Source organism: Pimephales promelas, chromosome 11 (genome assembly GCF_988280905.1).
Source record: "Pimephales promelas chromosome 11, fPimPro1.hap1.1, whole genome shotgun sequence".
Lineage (NCBI taxonomy): Eukaryota > Metazoa > Chordata > Actinopteri > Cypriniformes > Leuciscidae > Pimephales > Pimephales promelas.
The window spans coordinates 35,750,598-35,768,391 of record NC_142779.1 but is presented as its reverse complement, the minus strand read 5'-3'; the positions used below and the strand labels follow the sequence as shown (position 1 = coordinate 35,768,391).

The following is a 17,794-nucleotide window of genomic DNA, read 5'->3' as shown; positions in this document are numbered from 1 at the left end:
ATACCACGATTGTCTTTTCTCGTGGCATTTATACGCCAAAAACGGGTTTGCTCAAAGTTATAGCATGTTCGTCCAAAGTTATCTGCTCTTTAATAAGGTTCACACAAATCATTATTTATAAATGGCTTGAATGTTGTTGTTTTTTGTTGTTTTTTCAGAAACGATTTAATTGGACTTTTGTCTAACGTTTCTTAAATGTTACTACACTGTAAAAAAATATTGTTGGTTTAACGTAAAACATGAAGTAACCTGGTTGCCTTAAAATTTTAAGTTCATTGAAATGGAAAAAGTGAGTTAATGCGATGAAAGAAATTGATTTAATCATCAGAAACTCAAAATATTATGTTATCTGAACTACATAAATTATTTAAGTTGATTTGACAAAAGAAAAAATGTTGTGATTACAATTCATGAAAATATTTTTTTACAGATTATGTTCAGAGATCATTCAAAATTAACTTTCCCTTAAAGTTTGTAAGAAAATGGAAAATGTTCCCTTAGTTAAACACTTAAATAATATATATATATATATATAAATAAAAATATAAATAAAAAACACTTAAATAATATATATATATATATATATATAAATAAAAATATAAATAAAAAACACTTAAATAATATATATATATATATATATAATTTAAGTGTTTAATACTAACTAAATTGAATGTTCCCTTAGTTAGTAGTTAAACACTTAAATAATATATATATATATATATATATATATATATATATATATAAATAAAAATATAAATAAAAAACACTTAAATTATATATATATATATATATATATAATAAGTGTTAAATACTAACTAAATGGAATGTTCCCTTAGTTAGTAGTTAAACACTTAAATAATATATATATATAAATAAAAAATATAAATAAAAAAACACTTAAATAATATATATATATATATATATATATATATATATATATATATAACATTCAGATGCTAATGATTTGAATGGGTATATTAACAAAACAAAATATTTTTTTCCCTTTAAGAGCTGCTGATGCAGTATTCAAATTAATAATATCTCTGTGTGTGTGTGTGTGTGTATTTTACACCAAAGAAATGAGCCACTGCCTTTTCTGTCAAAAAGAAAATAGATAGCCAAGATAATATCCCCCGTTTATACATAATCAGAGGCTCATTACCCACTCTACGAGTAATCATTTTTTTTCATGATTCATATCCTGCTTAATACTGTAATAGTTCTGCAGAGAGAGAGAGAGAGAGAGAGAGTGAGATTGGTTACCACAAGTGTTATTAAAGCAGTAGGAGTTTTCTTATTATCTTCCTTATCATGTATACTGTCATGTTCAAAGTATTAGCAAAAACTCTGCCTGCAGCAGTATGATAAGACATAAGTATTAAATCTGTATGTTTATTAATATTAATACTTATAATAATGAATTCTTCCACCAAGTAATATAGCCTGCATATGCTGCTTTTTATATTTAAATCACATTAATGTGCAGCTATATCAGCACTTTGTGATGAACTGTAAAAGTCACTTTATAAATATATAGTGCAAATCATTTGAGCTTTAACAATGTCTGATTTACTCTAATATCATATTCCTGTCTTTGTACTAACACCACATATCTTTACCAATGTCTTTTCCAACTTTTTAACCTGTCTTGTTGTAGTTGGACGCGTTTGGAAGCCATCGTTTCTTGTTAGTAAATGCTGCATTTGGTGAATAAACCAGTTTTTAAAACATTCATGAGTCGGCCTATTTGACTGACGGTTTGCATCTCTTTATTTCTTTAGATCTGGTTTAAATACAGGTGGGTGTACTCTGAGCAAACATGTTTGACTTGATCTCTCGCGGCCTATAATTAACTCTTCTCTCCTTGCCATGTTTATCAAGGGCTTTAATTGTTTTGTGTGAGTGTTAAACCAGCTCTCTTTGCCTGTATAATGCTCATATCTGCCAAGGTAATAGATATTCAGCCCTTTTCACTCTCAGCTGTATACAAGCGAAAGCAAACATATGGACACAGCAGTTTATTACAGCACACTGCCATAACTTGATCCCCGCCTGATTTAACAAGAGAAGATTATTGACTTAGCAAATTGATGTGTAAATTTCATTTATTTCTTCTGCATTCCTTCTTTTTTTTTTTTTTTTTTTTTTTTTTTTTACACCTTAATTTTCTGCCCAAGTGTAGGGTTGGGTATCAAGAACCGGTTACAAATTTCCAATAACTGGGGATTTGATAAGACATGCACGTTTTAATTTTGTTTAACAATTCCCATATTTGCATTTTGTTTGAGAACAGTTTGGCACTAGCTCGCATTGAGTTCTCCTTCGCATCTTCTTGTGATCAAACAGACACATACACTCTAAAAAATGCTGGGTTGGGTCAAATATGGACAAAGCCAAATATTGGGTTAAAAATTTAATTTCAACTTTCACTTTCAACTGTAATTTTTTTATTAAATTTTTAACCCAACATTTGGGTTTGTCCATATTTGACCCAAATTTGGGTTTAAAAAAAACAGCATTTTTTAGAGTGTATGCACAAAATTATCGACAAAATATCATAAACACAGTCGGTTTTTTCTTAAGTAAACGTGAAAAGTGGAAGGGAAACGCATGTGTAACAGTACATTGGATCAGTGCATTCAGTCTTAAAGTGACAGCAGCCTAATCCTAAACCATAATCCATGAATTTGAATCAAAGAACAAAAGAAAAAGAAAACCACTCCCTGTTCTTGACTAAATAACTTTTTTACATTTATTAAAGATTAATCTAAATTTTATTAATAAAATAAAACTATGTCCTGTTATTTTAAATTGCATATCTCAATTTCATTCCTGAACTTTTGTTCTAACCTTTAGTAATCCCTGAGGGGCAATTTAGTTTTAGGCACACGGAGTTAATGGGAACGACACAAAGAGATAATGTGGAAGAGTAAGAGTTTACTCGCAGCCTGCATCTATAATGCATTTCAAAAGATACATCCCAGTGTATTAATGTTATCATGAATACAATTGTTATTTTTGCCTTTGCCTATAACTTTGAACAGCACAAAACACATTTCATTAGTTACATTCTAAAAATTGCTGGGTTTTGACCCAACTTTGGGTCAAATATGGACAAACCCAGCCATTGGGTTACATTTTTTTAATTATATTTTTAACCCAATGTTTGGGTTTTCCAATATTTGACCCAAAGTTGGGATAAAACAACCCAGCATTTTTAGAGTGTATATATTATACTGCATTAATTAAAAGTTGTAACCATGAATAGATAATAGAAATGTAATCTTAAATGTTAACCATATAAGTCATTACCGTGTATTATTAAAAATAGAATCTTTATAAAAGCATACAGACTTAAAAAATGCTGGGTTGTTTTAACTCAATTTTGGGTTAAATATGGACAAACCCAAAGGTTGGATTAAAAATGCAATTTAAAAATGTAACCCAACGGCTGGGTTAGTCCATATTTGACCCAAAATTGGGTTAAAACAACCCAGCATTTTTAGAGTGTATATATTATACTGCATTAATTAAAAGTTGTAACCATGAATAGATAATAGAAATGTAATCTTAAATGTTAACCATATAAGTCATTAACGTGTATTATTAAAAATAAAATCTTTATAAAAGCATACAGACTTAAAAAATGCTGGGTTGTTTTAACTCAATTTTGGGTTAATGGACAAACCCAAAGGTTGGATTAAAAATGCAATTTAATTTAAATTTAAATGTAACCCAACGGCTGGGTTAGTCCATATTTGACCCAAAATTGGGTAAAACCAACCCAGCATTTTTTTAGTTTATTGCAACACGTGTGTTTATTTCAGTATATGCAAGTAAATGAGTTAAGCATGTTCATCTTCAACACTGTTTGGGATAAAAGTTTAACCACGAGGGGTAAGACAACGGCTTTGGTGAAAGGCCTCATTAATGTCTGTGGTGAAGTTCCTAATGCTGATTTAGTGTGCTCCTGACACTGGGGTTCAGGAAACACATCATTAGACTCAAACACATCTGGATCGAGGTGTCGAGTGTCGGCAGGAAAGGAGACAAGACAGACTGATGTACCCTGATGAATATCAGATGGACTGGAACATATATGACCTCATTCATCTTCCATAACTTAATAAAGTTGAATGAGAGACTCTAAATGTTGCTCATTAACACTTTATTTATGCCCTGAAACCGAACCAGAGAAACAAACAATTGGCTATGCTGAAGAATATTTTGCAATATTGAATTACACAAAGCAAGCATAACTTGTTTATTACTCGAGAGTGCAACTCATTTAAAAGCTCATGATGCACTTAATTTAGCGTTTTTTTTTGGTTCTACGGTATGTTTCCTTTAAGTTACGGAAGTGATAAAGTCAGCGTTGGAAGTACTACAGTGTGCAAAGTATCAGGAATATCACTACCAGAAATGTATAAAAGCTCTCAAATAATAACAGATGACAGCGTTAGAGACTTTGACTTTGGTTTACCAGCAGCTTGGTGTATTCTCCTTAAAATAAAGGCAAAAAAAATAATAATTAATAATTACTATGTCATACAAAATTTTTATTTAGTTTAATGCGTTATAATGCACAAAAAATAATAACAACTTACCTCAGCCTGAACAAAAGCAGGCTGACAACGAGCAACACCACTACCGTTAATGCAGAGACGTATATGAGTAGGTGCAACAGTTGATCTGGTGTAAACACAAACAATATGGTTGATTACATAAAAGGAAAAGTGCATGTTTAAGGCGAAATCCCACTTTTTAAGTGAATCATCTCACCGCTCAACCACTGCTGCTCAACCCTTGATTCATTGGTTGGTTGTTGCCCGTTGCTTAAATCGTCGGTTTGCCCACGTCGGACAGTTTCTAACCATTGCTGGTCAGCGCTTGGCTCATTGGTTGGTTGTCGCTTCGTCTTTGATTCTCCACGTCTGGTTTTTGAGAGCTCTGCGATTTGAGAGGACACATCAATCACAACGAGACTATGTTGAATACAACTGCAGTGTTAAACTAGCCAACGACCTCTGGGAGTACTTACTGAAGAAGGACTTGTCTTGGAAAATTTGTTTCAGCTCATTGCACTTATATTGGTCATGATGATGTAATCCATCACAAGTGCATGGGTGATGAAGTACTGAACCCATTGTTTCCACAAATGCCACCCTGCATTGGAGGTCTTCCCCAAGAAAGAGGTCAGGGTTTATATGGTTTAGCCATTCACTGGGCGAATCATATGCAGCGTCTTCTTCCCCAAAACACTTGGACAGGTACCTGTTAAATATCTGCCTGTGAATAGCAAAGAGGTGCTTTTTATCAGCAGCGTCATCAATCTTACCTAAAAGTTCTCCAGTCAACCATGCTTGTCAACCACATCTATACCAACACTAATCTGTGAATATTTCACGATTTTCCAAATTTGTGGCATATCTTTAGAAACTCGTCTCTGCTCATGTACGAAGAGTCACGTTTTATCTACATGTTGTATGTTTGAATCCTAGCCCAGGCCAGAATGTAAATCCATGTTGGTTTTTTCAGCAAAGAAACATGATTACATACACAACTATGAAAAGAATCAACCATAAACGAATGGGACAATTTTAAAGGGGTCATGAACTGGCTTTTTAAATTGTATTATATTGTTGTCTGAGGTCGACTTATGACGTTCGCTTGGTTTTTGCATTCAAAAACATCCAAATGAACAAGTAATAAGCTATTTTCTAGCCTAGTTTTGAGCCTAGCTGAGAAACGCTGGGTTTTTATGGGCGTCTCGCACTGAAGACTTGGAAGTAAACGCCCACTGCTGTGATTGGAGAACAGTTTTGCATATTATAATGAGTTTCGACTCACCTGTCGATGCACTTGGGGGGAAATTGTTTTGAAAACGTCTAATTTTGTAAAATGGCGACCGGAGTGATTGGCCCATACATGTTGGACCCAGAGTCCGTGTGTTGCACCATTCCTGTCAGATCCAATATAGACGGCACAGCACCGTTCTTTACTCTTAATAGAAATCCAGTGAAATGAAGCGAGCAGAGGGACAATGTTTTACTTCATCAGCTGAACGTCATTAAAAATAAAGTTTAGTCCTATTGGAGTCCAGAGGAAGCTTATGCAGCGACTGTCTTCTTCCACAACCAGGCGCTGCACAATATTCTGTATCGCTCGGTAGATCGATCCGGTTTGTCATCACGAGGTACGAGGTAGGCATCTATGTTATTTAGCTATGCGTGTAATGCACAAAGCTAAGGACCGGCCGAGTTGAAGTAGGCGTTGATCATCTTCTGCGGGGGTGTGGTTTTATCCTCTTTGACCTCATAGTTCCCTACTTTGAAAAACGAGTCGTTTGCTGAGCCTGGTGTCAATAAAAGCTTTTGATGGACTAACAAGGACGTTTTCAGTTCTGAAACTTACAGGATATTCTTATAATATGACGACCTCTTAGATGTCAAAAGCTCAAGGAAAATTAGATCTCTCAGTTCATCACCCCTTTAAACTATTATATATAATGTTGAATATAATGTGTAATAATGCAATGGGGAAATATTTGTGTGTCCTGATAATGCCAGATGTCTGTAGTGGCCAACATTATTTTAAATATATCTAGTCAGTGACAGTGAAAGCAATTCGTCTAAAATACTTGTGTATTTTCAGCTTCATGATCATGAATATTGTTATTCTGGTGTCTCTATTGTCTGTGCTTTGGGTTTCAGCACCAAATCCAAGTCTATTCATTTACACAAACAGTGTAATATCAAAATTAGCATTTTAATCAACATTAATTAACCTTTTACCATATATCTTCGCTAGTATGGCAATAATATCATATCGTGAGCTCAGTATCGTGATATGTATCGAATCGTGACATGAGGGTCTCGTTACATCCCTAGTTATGTCCAAGTGTAAATCACGTTGATTTGCCATCAGTGTTCAGGACTCACCGGCACGATGCATCTCCAGAACATGTGTCCAGCGCCTCCAGGCAGGTCCAGGGAGTGTGTGACGGGTCGCTGGCGCAGGATCCAGAGTGTAGAGAGGCCTTCATCTGCTGGCACTCCTGGTCTTCTCCATCACACTCACAGAACACCAGTCTCTCCGCCACACCGTGAGGAAGAGCCGAGTAAAACTGCCTCGTTGCCTGTCTGCAGCGGCTGAGGTTGCATTGGTATGCGTTACACTCCTGGACAAACGGCACCATCCGTCTGTTGCAGGACTCCTCCCCGAGACAAGCCATCGTCTCCTCAAGACAGGATCTGCTCGTGTGGTGCACTGGATGAGAGTATATTGTCAAAAGAACTGATTTCGGTACCAAGTTCGCACTGAAATTTAAAAAAATGTGGCTCTTTGAGCGGAATCATGAACACCTCTGATTGGCCAGAGGGTTTGTCTGATCATTGTAGCCAATCGCAGACATATCCGATGAGCTTGTGAACGGAATCAGAGGTGTTCATGATTCCGCTCAAAGAGTTTCAGTCCCAACTTGGTACCGAAGTCAGTACTTTTGACAACACTTTATGAGAGTGTCCAATGAGGAGATCAGAAGGCATTGATGCTCTGTGTACAGATTGATATCTTACCACTGGCTTTCCATTCTGTCTCCAGTTTCTTGTTTTTTTGAGCTGGAAAACATTAAAGTAAACCTTAGAGTAGCATTTACTTGCCCTCATGCCATTAAAACATGTATGTAAGTCCTAATTTACAAAAAAAAAAAGCTCAGAAATCTTCTAAATTATAAATGTACTATAAATTATAAATATAAATTATAAATTATAACTTAAGTATTTATAATGTATGAAAATGTTACACTGTAAAAAATTATCGTGATTTTAATGGTAAAAGACTGCAAAATGCTACAGTGAAAAACTGTTAATAGGTTAACAGAAACTTTCCTTACTATATACGGTAAATTACTGTGATAGATCTAGTGGTAAATTTCATGTCATTTTTCTGTAAAATACCGTTAAATTTACAGTTTTTAGAGTAAATAAAGAAAAACTCATTGTATAATTTACAGCGAAAAAAACGCAAATTGACATTCCCACAATTCTCGTTTTCTAATCAGTTATGTACATTAGGGTTTTATGTGACATTTAATGTTGTTAAATTAATGTTTATTGAAAATTCCAGGTGTGTTACCATGATGGTGTTTAATGTTTGAGTGAACGACACTGTGCAGCTTTCTATATATTAATATTAAGTTTCTTGTGGAAGAACTTAATTTGATGATTGGTTCAATTATTACAATGGTACAAAACAGATATTAATACTTCAATTGGATGTTAATTTAACATTATATCAGATAATAAATACGGTTTATTTCTGTAAATTTTAAGTTAAGACTGTAAAACCTTGTTACCGTAAAGTCTTGCTACACAAAATTTTATACGGTAAATTTCTGGCAACCACAGCTGCCAGTATTTTATCGTAAATTGAATTCATTTTTTTTTTTTTTTTACAGAGTAGGACAAAACATTCTTAAAATTATGTTTTCGAACAATGTTATGACAGATAATATAGCAGTTTTGAGAAGAAATGTTCTTAAATAATGTTCTCAGAAATGTCCTTATGATGTTATTAATATTCGCTGAATGTTCTTGTAATGTTAGCAGAAAGCATTGTGACAATAAAGTGCATGGAAAACCCATATGATGTTTGTGAAATATTCCTGTTTTTTTACCATTATTCTCAGAAAGTCATTTAATCATTAGAAGGATCATCTTCTCAGAATGTTTTCAAAATTATAGAATGGAATGTTTCTCAAACTTAAAGAAGAAATGTTCTTAATTAATAAAAAAAAAAAAAACATGGGACGTTTTGAAAGTTTAAAAACATTTGAATAGAACTAACTTTTCATAACTTAATGGGAATGTTAACAAAACTATCTTAGAACATGCTTTTGTTAGCTGGGATAGTGCAAAAGTCATAGTGACTAGCAATACCTTTATGATACTTTCATGATTACTTTTTATTTTTAATTTCCTTTGTGTCCATTTTGGGGCTTGACAGCCATATAGTCACTTTGATTCGTATGGAGAAGAGCTGAATGCTGAAAAACTGCAAAAAGATTGTCTGAGATCTAAAGAGTTCTTTGAAAGTTCAATTAGTAAAAATCACATTTACATTAATGCACTTACAATAGATGCACATTTCACTGAGATTGCATACCATAACTGCTCAATGTCAACAATAGGGCATTAAAGTGGTGTAAAAAAAAATTAATTTCGGTAAATTTGCTTTGTTTTACACATTATAGATTTACACAATACACATTGTTTTAGACTGAAGTGCATTACTACACATGACATTTTTTGTTTTTCCTAACTGTCTGTGTAGAGCTTAGCTTGTTTCATATTTCCATGATTAATGTTGCAGTGTGTAATGTGTGTGTTCGTGTGTATACCCAAGCGATGCTGGCACTGAGAGGACAGCTGTTGTAGAGCTCGGCACGGATCCGGCCCAGAACACACACACTCTCCCAGCGCCGGCGAGCGGCTCAACATCATCTGAAGGGTGGCGTTACAGAGCTTTGCGTCAGTCGTGTGGCAGCCTCCATCTTTACACACGGACACAAGCAGACGCACTTTCACACCAGTGAACTCTATTCATCTGGATCAATGCGCTCATCAATTTTTAACAGCTGCGGTACTGATTGTTTATCAAGCCTTTAATCCTTTAATTGAGCTGAATAATTATCTATATGATTTCTAAAGTGTCCAAAACTATCATTACGTCAGATGTTAAAATGTATCAACATCACAGTCAATATCACATGATGTGAGAATGAACTGATGATCTCATACATTGTTATTCCGTTTGCTTCCCTGAGGCCAATATTCTTTCTCTCTCAACACACACACACACACACTCAAGCACAACCAACAAACAACTTAAACGTGCCCTCAAGCCAGTCCTTTCCCCTTTCCTCGGTGCACATACGGCCTCAGTTTGCTCACGGCTATTGCGCTTTAATCCAGTTACTGCCAACACAGTGACGGGACGTTTCACAAGAGGAGACAGGGATTGGCGTTAACACAGGTTAACAAATGTTGTAATAATATATTTCTCATAGAATAGTTAGTTCAGGTAAACAAATGCATTAATGTTAGCAAATAGGACTTTATCGTAAAGTGTTCTGCTAGATGAATATCTCAGAATAACCCAACTCAGTTGGAATAATAGATTTATAGTTAATCCTGTATAGCTCTGCAGGGTTATTTTAGTATAACTGAGATACTAAAGTATAGTTTCTAATTAATATTTTGAACTTTTGTATGTTTTTCGAATGAATGTAGCTCTTGATTTTAGTTTATAAAAAAGATACACTGTAAAAATTAATGTGTTTTATCTAATCAAAAAAATGTGAAAAAAAACAATATTATTAATTCAATTTAACAATAGAATCGAGTAATAATTAATTAAATTAATTCCTTAAAAGTTAACCATTTAAATTGAGTGAAATGTATAAAAAAAAACATACATTTAAGTCACCATTATGGTGATCGGTGTTTGTTTTCTCCTTCAGTGATTCTGCTTGTTAACATCAGGTGTCTTCAATGTTAAAAATATAAAATAAACAGTTCCTAATTAATCTTTGACGTCTGTCTGTTATTCAGATATTTTAGTTTTTTTTTTTTAGTGTAAACTTTACTCATTGTAAATGGTTAACGATAAATTATCAATTCTACACTGTAAAAAAAAATATATTTTCAAGAATTGTTATCACAACACTTTTTCTTTCGTCAAATCAACTTAAATAACTTATTTAGTTGAGATAACTTATTATTTTGAGTTTCTGATGATTAAATTAATCTCCTTCATTGTATTAACTCACTTTTTACAGTTCAATCAACTTAAAATTTTAAGGCAACCACACTGTAAAAAAAGATACACCAAATCTACTCAATAAAAATGAGGCAACAGATTACAAGCAATATTATTAATTAAATTTTACAAGGTTTGGTATTGAGTAAATATTAATTAAACGAGACTCTTAAAAGTTATCCATTTAAAATGAGTAGATTCGAATAGAAAACAGAACAGAATTAATTATAATCTAAACAAAAATGTTGAGTTAATTTGAGTTAATCAATGCAATTAATTAAATCTAAATATTCCTTTCCTAGAAATAATGGCCCAGAAAGTACAGAACTTAACAAATACTCAAATGACAATTTTATTAACAATTCACTTTTGTGCTTTCAACGCATTGTAGCACATCATTGTACACTGCATTCACAGTTTCATTTCAAGACAAAAGTAGGATCTTGCATTTCAAACCAGACATTTAAAAAGGACATAATACTGACTTCAAACTATTTAGTAAAAACAAAAATAAATGCCATACACGTGTCCATAAACCCGTTTCCATGCCTTTTCACCTCACATAGCCACTAAATTGGGTCAATAAAGATCTTAAAATAAAAATACTCCATAAATCCTTAAAGGTCCCGTTCTCCATGTTTTTTTTTAAGCTTTGATTGTGTTTGTTTCGCGTGTAAAAAACACTGTATTTTTCACACAATTTACTTATCTGTATACTGCTGTTTTCACTGTCCAAAAAACGGCCCGATTGACTTACTTGTTCTATGAAGTTTATCATTTTACAGGTATTATTTATGCTCTAACAGCAACATTACACACTAACTAAAGTTTAAAAAATGGAATCGAGAAGAATGGGACCTTTAAAGTGCAATTTGTACAGAGTAAAATACATTTGTACTTTGAACTTACAACAATTGAAATGTCATGACATTCGTGGGAAAAATCAGTACTAACTTACAAACATCAATGTGCAATTCTCAAGTAAGACATTGTGTAGCACAAAAGTCTGCACTGCAATACAGTCTCATTTCAAGCCTGAAGTTTGCTCTTGAGGGATTGGACTTTGTTGATCCAGTTCCAAGAAACATTTTTGGAATACCTCAAAGGTGTACAAAGGTGATAATCGAGATTCAGCGCGTAGGTCACGCCAAGGAGGACAGAGCAAGGCCGCTGCAATATTTCCAAGTCCTGTGATGACGATTCCAATGTTCTTTGGGTAGTTGCTTGTAGAAGCTTCAGGTTTTGGGGTCAGAGTAATGGCCATTATGAACTGTTCCTTCAAGTTCTCAGTGTCCTGCAACATAAAATTGTAGTGTCTTAGTATAAAACTGTCAGAAGTATATTGCAAGCATATAGCAGAACTAGACAATACATTCATTATGGTTTTCATAGCTTTTAAATCTATTTTATTACATTTTATTTTCTCAGGCCTTGGTCTCAAATTGTTTTCTTCTCTATTTTGATGTTTTTTTCTCTATTTTTTTTATGTTTGTTGTAGTCTACAAATGTTCTTCCATTGTAATGAGGGATTTATGGTGTTCTACTACTATTATATCCCTCTCTATGTAGGCTACAGTATCCATAGACATAATATATACATAGACGCCCTATTGGCCGCTTTGGAACGTTGCTGCGATACGTCAACGGGTCCGCCATTTTGCGGAGGTCAAGACTGCATTGTAATTAAATGTAAGTAAACGGGTGAGCTGCGTTTTTCTGGATAAAAACATTCTTGGATAAGAATGGTGAAGATCCCCATACTGAGATATTTAAGTTTGCTCATTGTGGAAAAAGCATTTTATATGATTAACCAGATTTTAGCAATAACATTGATAACTGATGGATCATTTATGATAATACATATGTTGTGGTACAACTGTAGTGCAATGCAAATAGTAATTATAAAGTGAAAAGTACTAGTAAATAGTTTAGTCAATAAAATAAACAAATAGTATACAGCAAATAAAATGGTAATGAATACATGTAAACATATTGATAATAGTTTATTAATAATTCTATAATAATAGCAATAGAATAAGACATTTCTACAGAATAAACACACACAAAAAATATATTTAATATTTAGCTCTTTGTGCTAAATTTCAGTTTTATTGATCAGTAATAGGCTAGCCATTATAACAGAAGTAGCTTCAGTCAAACATACTGTTAAAATAGCCTAAATATAAAGTTATGAAACTTTACTTTGCCTTCAGCCAAAACTATTTACCAGGGAACCATTAAAGTCCCCGTGAACCGGAAGTTGCAAACGATTTTTCTCCAGTGCAGTGACGTATTTCCAAGTGAAACGGAATATTGAACAGAGGGCAGGATTTTACTCTAGCGCTCCTCCTCTCCATCTCTCGCTCATAGCAAACTAACGGTTTGAGGGGAGTGGTTAAGCGTTTCCCCACCCAAACTGTGAAGCCTACGTCATCAGAAAAAGAAACCGTTCCAGACCGGAAGTAACTTTTCAGATTTTGATTAAAGATTACTAAGGTAAAACATTTTTTTAAATATATATTCACTTGCACGGATTAATTGTTCACCACAAGACTAGTAATATGCGCTAACAAAGTAAATAGGTTCAATTTTGATTTCACGGGGACTTTAATAGATTAATGAGACCAAAGATAAACACAAATTATACGAATTATGTCTCATTTTAACCTCTTGACTAGAGACATCCGAGCCAGCGGCAACCGTCAGAAGCACTGGCCGTGGTACGGCTGTTCCAGGCGGGGGAGACGAGCGCTGGGCGGGGGCGCGGCAACTCCGAAAACTTCAGATCAAATTTTTAAATAGGCTCTATCTTTATAAACAAACCACATATTTGAGCTTTAAACAACTACATTGTGGACTGAAAAACTATTAAAACTACATTGCGTGACACAATAACAGTAGTATTTAATCTCTAAACGTTACTTACTAATTATATCATGACCAAATACAACCAAAAACAAACGTTCAGTCTTGCTTGTGAAAGGTACTTCCTCGAAAGCTGTTTTCAGTTGTGTGGCGATTTTTACAGCCCCAAGCAGCGCACAAAAGAGGCATTTTTCTCAATTCCCTGTATGAGAGGCATGGGAAAGTTCATCTCCTCAATATGGCGGCGCCATATGGAGTTTAACCGTAGAGACGGAACGGACTATTTTCTTTAGCGGAAGCAATACAATCGTTTTTAAATCAATAAACTCCTTTTTAAATCAGTAAATCGTGTCAAATTATTTATTTATTTGGTAAGTAGCCATGTAATAAGCAGGAAAATATAGAGCAAGGTGGTTGTTATAGCGAATACAACCCCGTCTTCATCTCCGCTTCGCGTCGGTCATAAATCAGCCTGTCAGGTTTTTTATTTGCCATAACAACGCCTCGCTCGACATTATCCCTTACATATAACCACTACATGCGTTCTTTTTACTAGTCCAGTGAAAACAAAATAAGTTTTCTTACCTTAGTCAACCAGCTGCAAGATGAGCAAGTGGAAGACGACGAACATTCACCGTCTGTAGGCAGCTTAACGTATCTCTTCTGCCGTCTGGTGCACTTTGACAGGAAGTGCTTTTGCCTGATTACATTAATTTGAATTCACTCAATATTCTCTCCATTTGGAATTAAATTAATAAAAATGCTTAAGTTTCATTTAACTACAATGGGTGGTTTTTATTCCAAACATTTTTATTTGAATTAAATTAATAAAAATGTTTAAGTTTTAATTAACAACAATGGGTGGTTTTTATTCCAAACATTTTTATTTGAAATTTAATTAAATATTTGCCTCAAAATCAAAAACACAATTATATTGAATACATTTTAACCAAAAACATTAATTAAAATCTACATCACCACAGAATCATTTGTTACAGTGCAGGTTACTTAATTTTTTTAATTAAACCAACAATATTTTTTTACAGTGTAATTTGTTCAGTGCAATTAATAATATTGTTTGTGATCTGTTGCCACAATTTTATTGATTAGATAAGGCATATTCATTTTTACAGTGTATATAGTTTCATTCTTTTTAGTACACCCAGTTAAACTAAATTAAAATGAGAAATGTTGCTTTGGCAAGTAGTTGAAAAAAAAACAAACAATTTTTTAAAATAGTTTTACTTTTACGTTTGGTTGTTGTGTGTATGTAGAAGTAATGTTAAAATGTGCTATAAATGATTTATTAATCTTACTCTCAATCGTTACACCAGTGTCCCAATTTCCCCCTCTCACCTCAGAAGCCTTTCATTTTTAATGCAAAATCAACTATGAATCAAGAAGATTGACACTGTTATGACACCCAGCCCCGGTCCCATCCTATTAAACAAGTGTTTGCATTATGGATGGCATTCTGTTTGCTTCAGAAGTTTAAATAAGAAACCTGTACCTTTATAATTACAGACATCTCTGAGGACAGCCTGTTCACTTCTGCAGATGCGTTTAACACAAGCGGCCATATGTGAAGTGCAGTCTGTAGTTCTTGATGAGTTAATGGCAATTAGCTGGAACAGCAGATGACACGCTGGAACAGAAAATAGCATGCATAATTAGTACCTTACCCTTAATGCAACGAGAAACAACGTCTATCTGTTCTGGAGGCATCGGGGGTAACGTAAATAATGTTCCCTTTGAAAGCAATATCAGCTATAGATATATGCATGACAAACTGACTTTCAGAGTGTGCTTGTATTTGATGCGTGCACAAAAAACACAAAAGCTCATGATCCTTATCATCCATTTTAATTTGAGAACGTCATAAAAGCATCTTTCTCTTTGGTGCACTGAGGAAAAAAGTGTGGGATTTAGAAATCACTTCAGAAACTGCTTGTAAATTTAATAAATAATTACAAAGAAAAGGCAAGTAAAACTTTGAATTAAACACGACTTTTTGAAGGAGAAAGACGTATTCCAATAAACTTTACAATGTAGAAGAAAGGGAATCAGATGTTTTCACTGTCAAACTTTCTTATATTTTCTGCTAAAACTTTTCTTTCTTTCTTTCTTTCTTTCTTTCTTTCTTTCTTTCTTTCTTTCTTTCTTTCTTTCTTTCTTTCTTTCTTTCTTTCTTTCTTTCTCATTTTAAATTAAGTTTCAAGCTCAATACAGAGAAACACAAATGTTCAGACACAAGCACGTGAAAAGTCAATAACTCCATCAAAAGATCTTCCAGGGTCAATGAAGCACAGAAGTGAAAGCTCACTAATCCTTCATATAGTTCCTGTACTCACCGATGAGAAAAGCTGTCTCCGTGACCTTCATGATGGTGTTGGAGTGTGAGTGAAGCACCTGTGTGTGAGAACAGCTCCTCTTCACCCCAGCATGACGTCACAGTGCTGATGAGTAATGCTCTCAGGTGTGTGTGTGTTGTGTCTCTCACCTCCACTGCCGTGTGTAACGAGGGTCGGCCCTCGGGTCAGCGGTTGAGGATTTCATGGAGGATCATATTAAAGAAATATTGAACTGTATATATATATATATATATATATATATATATATATATAAATAAATGTTACAAAAGATATTTAAAAGCCCATTTAACTGCTGTTCTAAATTTTTTAATATAGAAATTATTTTATTTTTATGTTCTGATTATGTATATTTTTTATTTTTATTTTATTTGTATCTATTACTATATTGTTATTAAATTTTGTTGATGTCATGTGTGTGTACACATATATGTGCATGCGTGTATTGTGTGTGTGTTATAGATATATGTATCTCACTAGTTTGTTGCTACTTTATGCAGTAAAATGTTGTTGTTTTTTTGTTTTTAATGTTTTTTTTGGTTGTTTTTTCCGACTTTATTGTTATTTTGTCTATGGGTAGAGGCGTTAAATAAGCCCAGTTAGGTTTTTTTGCCTCTTCCTGCACATCATTAATTTTATAATATTTATCTAATTTTTTGTTTATATATTTTGTATTGTTATTATTATCATTGTCTTTTTTTGTTGTTCTAATTCTAAGGTGCAAATAAATAAAAAGAATAAAAGAAATAAAATAATATATATAATAATATATTATATATATTATATTATTATATACAATATAGAATAATATATATATATATATATATATATATATATATATATATATTATATATAATATATATATATGTTATGTGTTACACACATAACCTGATTTATACGAGGTTGAACTGGCCGTGTGACGATGGACATGAGCGCGAGTTTGTGGGTGAATTTAATAACGTGGAGCGTTGTTAACCAATTGATCCATATATGAGGCGGAGCACCTCCAGTGACTGCTGCTGACTGACTTTTGTTGTTGTGAGGACATTTCCACGCTCTGAAACGGGACGCTGAACAAAACGAACTGTAATTGGTTGTTTGACATGTTGTCAAACGGCCTAATGGGCGGGCCTTGGCCAAAGAAAGCTGCTATTAATTACAGACCTTCAGCCGTCAGTCTGAAGGTCTGGCTACATGAGACTAGGTGTCACCCAACCTGCAGCTCTGCAGATATCTGTTAGCAAGGCGACATGTGCTAGAGCCCAAGAGGACGCCACACTCCGGGTGGAGTGGGCAGTCACACCAAGGGGGCACGGTCAACCTTGCTGCTGGTATGCCAAAGCAATGGCGTCCACTATCCAGTGCCTTTCCCTTCAGCGTTCCACTATAACAGACAAAGAGCTGGTCTGAGGTCCTGAAACACTGCGTCCTGTCTATGTAGGCACAGAGAGCGCATACTGGACAGAGCAATGCCAAGGCTGGATGTGCCTTCCCTTGGGGCAGTGCTTGCATGCTCACCACCTGTATCTGGCGGAAGAGTTTGTCATTGAGCACCCAGAAGGATGGCATCCTGCCCCACAGCTCTATAGGTCCTTGCCACCAAAAAAGACAAAAACCTGCAGGTATTAGAGGGGTGCTTAGGGTCACCACGCCAGGTGGAGGCGCTGTGGGGACACATATGTGTTGCCACAGAACACTCCACCCCAGTGTACCCTTGCGACACTGCGAGGGTAGAGAAG

The 17,794-nt window shown here is 34.3% G+C and overlaps 1 protein-coding gene and 1 long non-coding RNA gene across 2 annotated transcripts; both read right to left on the bottom strand.

Annotated features, from left to right (window-relative positions):
- Window positions 1-4,152: 4,152 nt before the first annotated feature.
- On the bottom strand, window positions 4,153-16,113 carry gfral (GDNF family receptor alpha like). Its single transcript, XM_039690586.2, has 9 exons — window positions 16,038-16,113; window positions 15,197-15,331; window positions 9,401-9,553; window positions 7,578-7,619; window positions 6,942-7,269; window positions 5,042-5,289; window positions 4,783-4,950; window positions 4,608-4,692; window positions 4,153-4,503 (listed from the first exon to the last, which is right to left on the bottom strand). The coding sequence occupies exons 1-9, from the start codon at window positions 16,066-16,068 to the stop codon at window positions 4,437-4,439; spliced, it is 1,257 nt and encodes a 418-aa protein (XP_039546520.2). The 5' UTR covers window positions 16,069-16,113; the 3' UTR covers window positions 4,153-4,436.
- Window positions 11,156-14,678, bottom strand: LOC120472117 (uncharacterized). Its single transcript, XR_016145616.1, has 2 exons — window positions 14,272-14,678; window positions 11,156-12,115 (listed from the first exon to the last, which is right to left on the bottom strand). It is a non-coding gene; the product is annotated as an uncharacterized LOC120472117 (long non-coding RNA).
- Window positions 16,114-17,794: the final 1,681 nt, after the last annotated feature.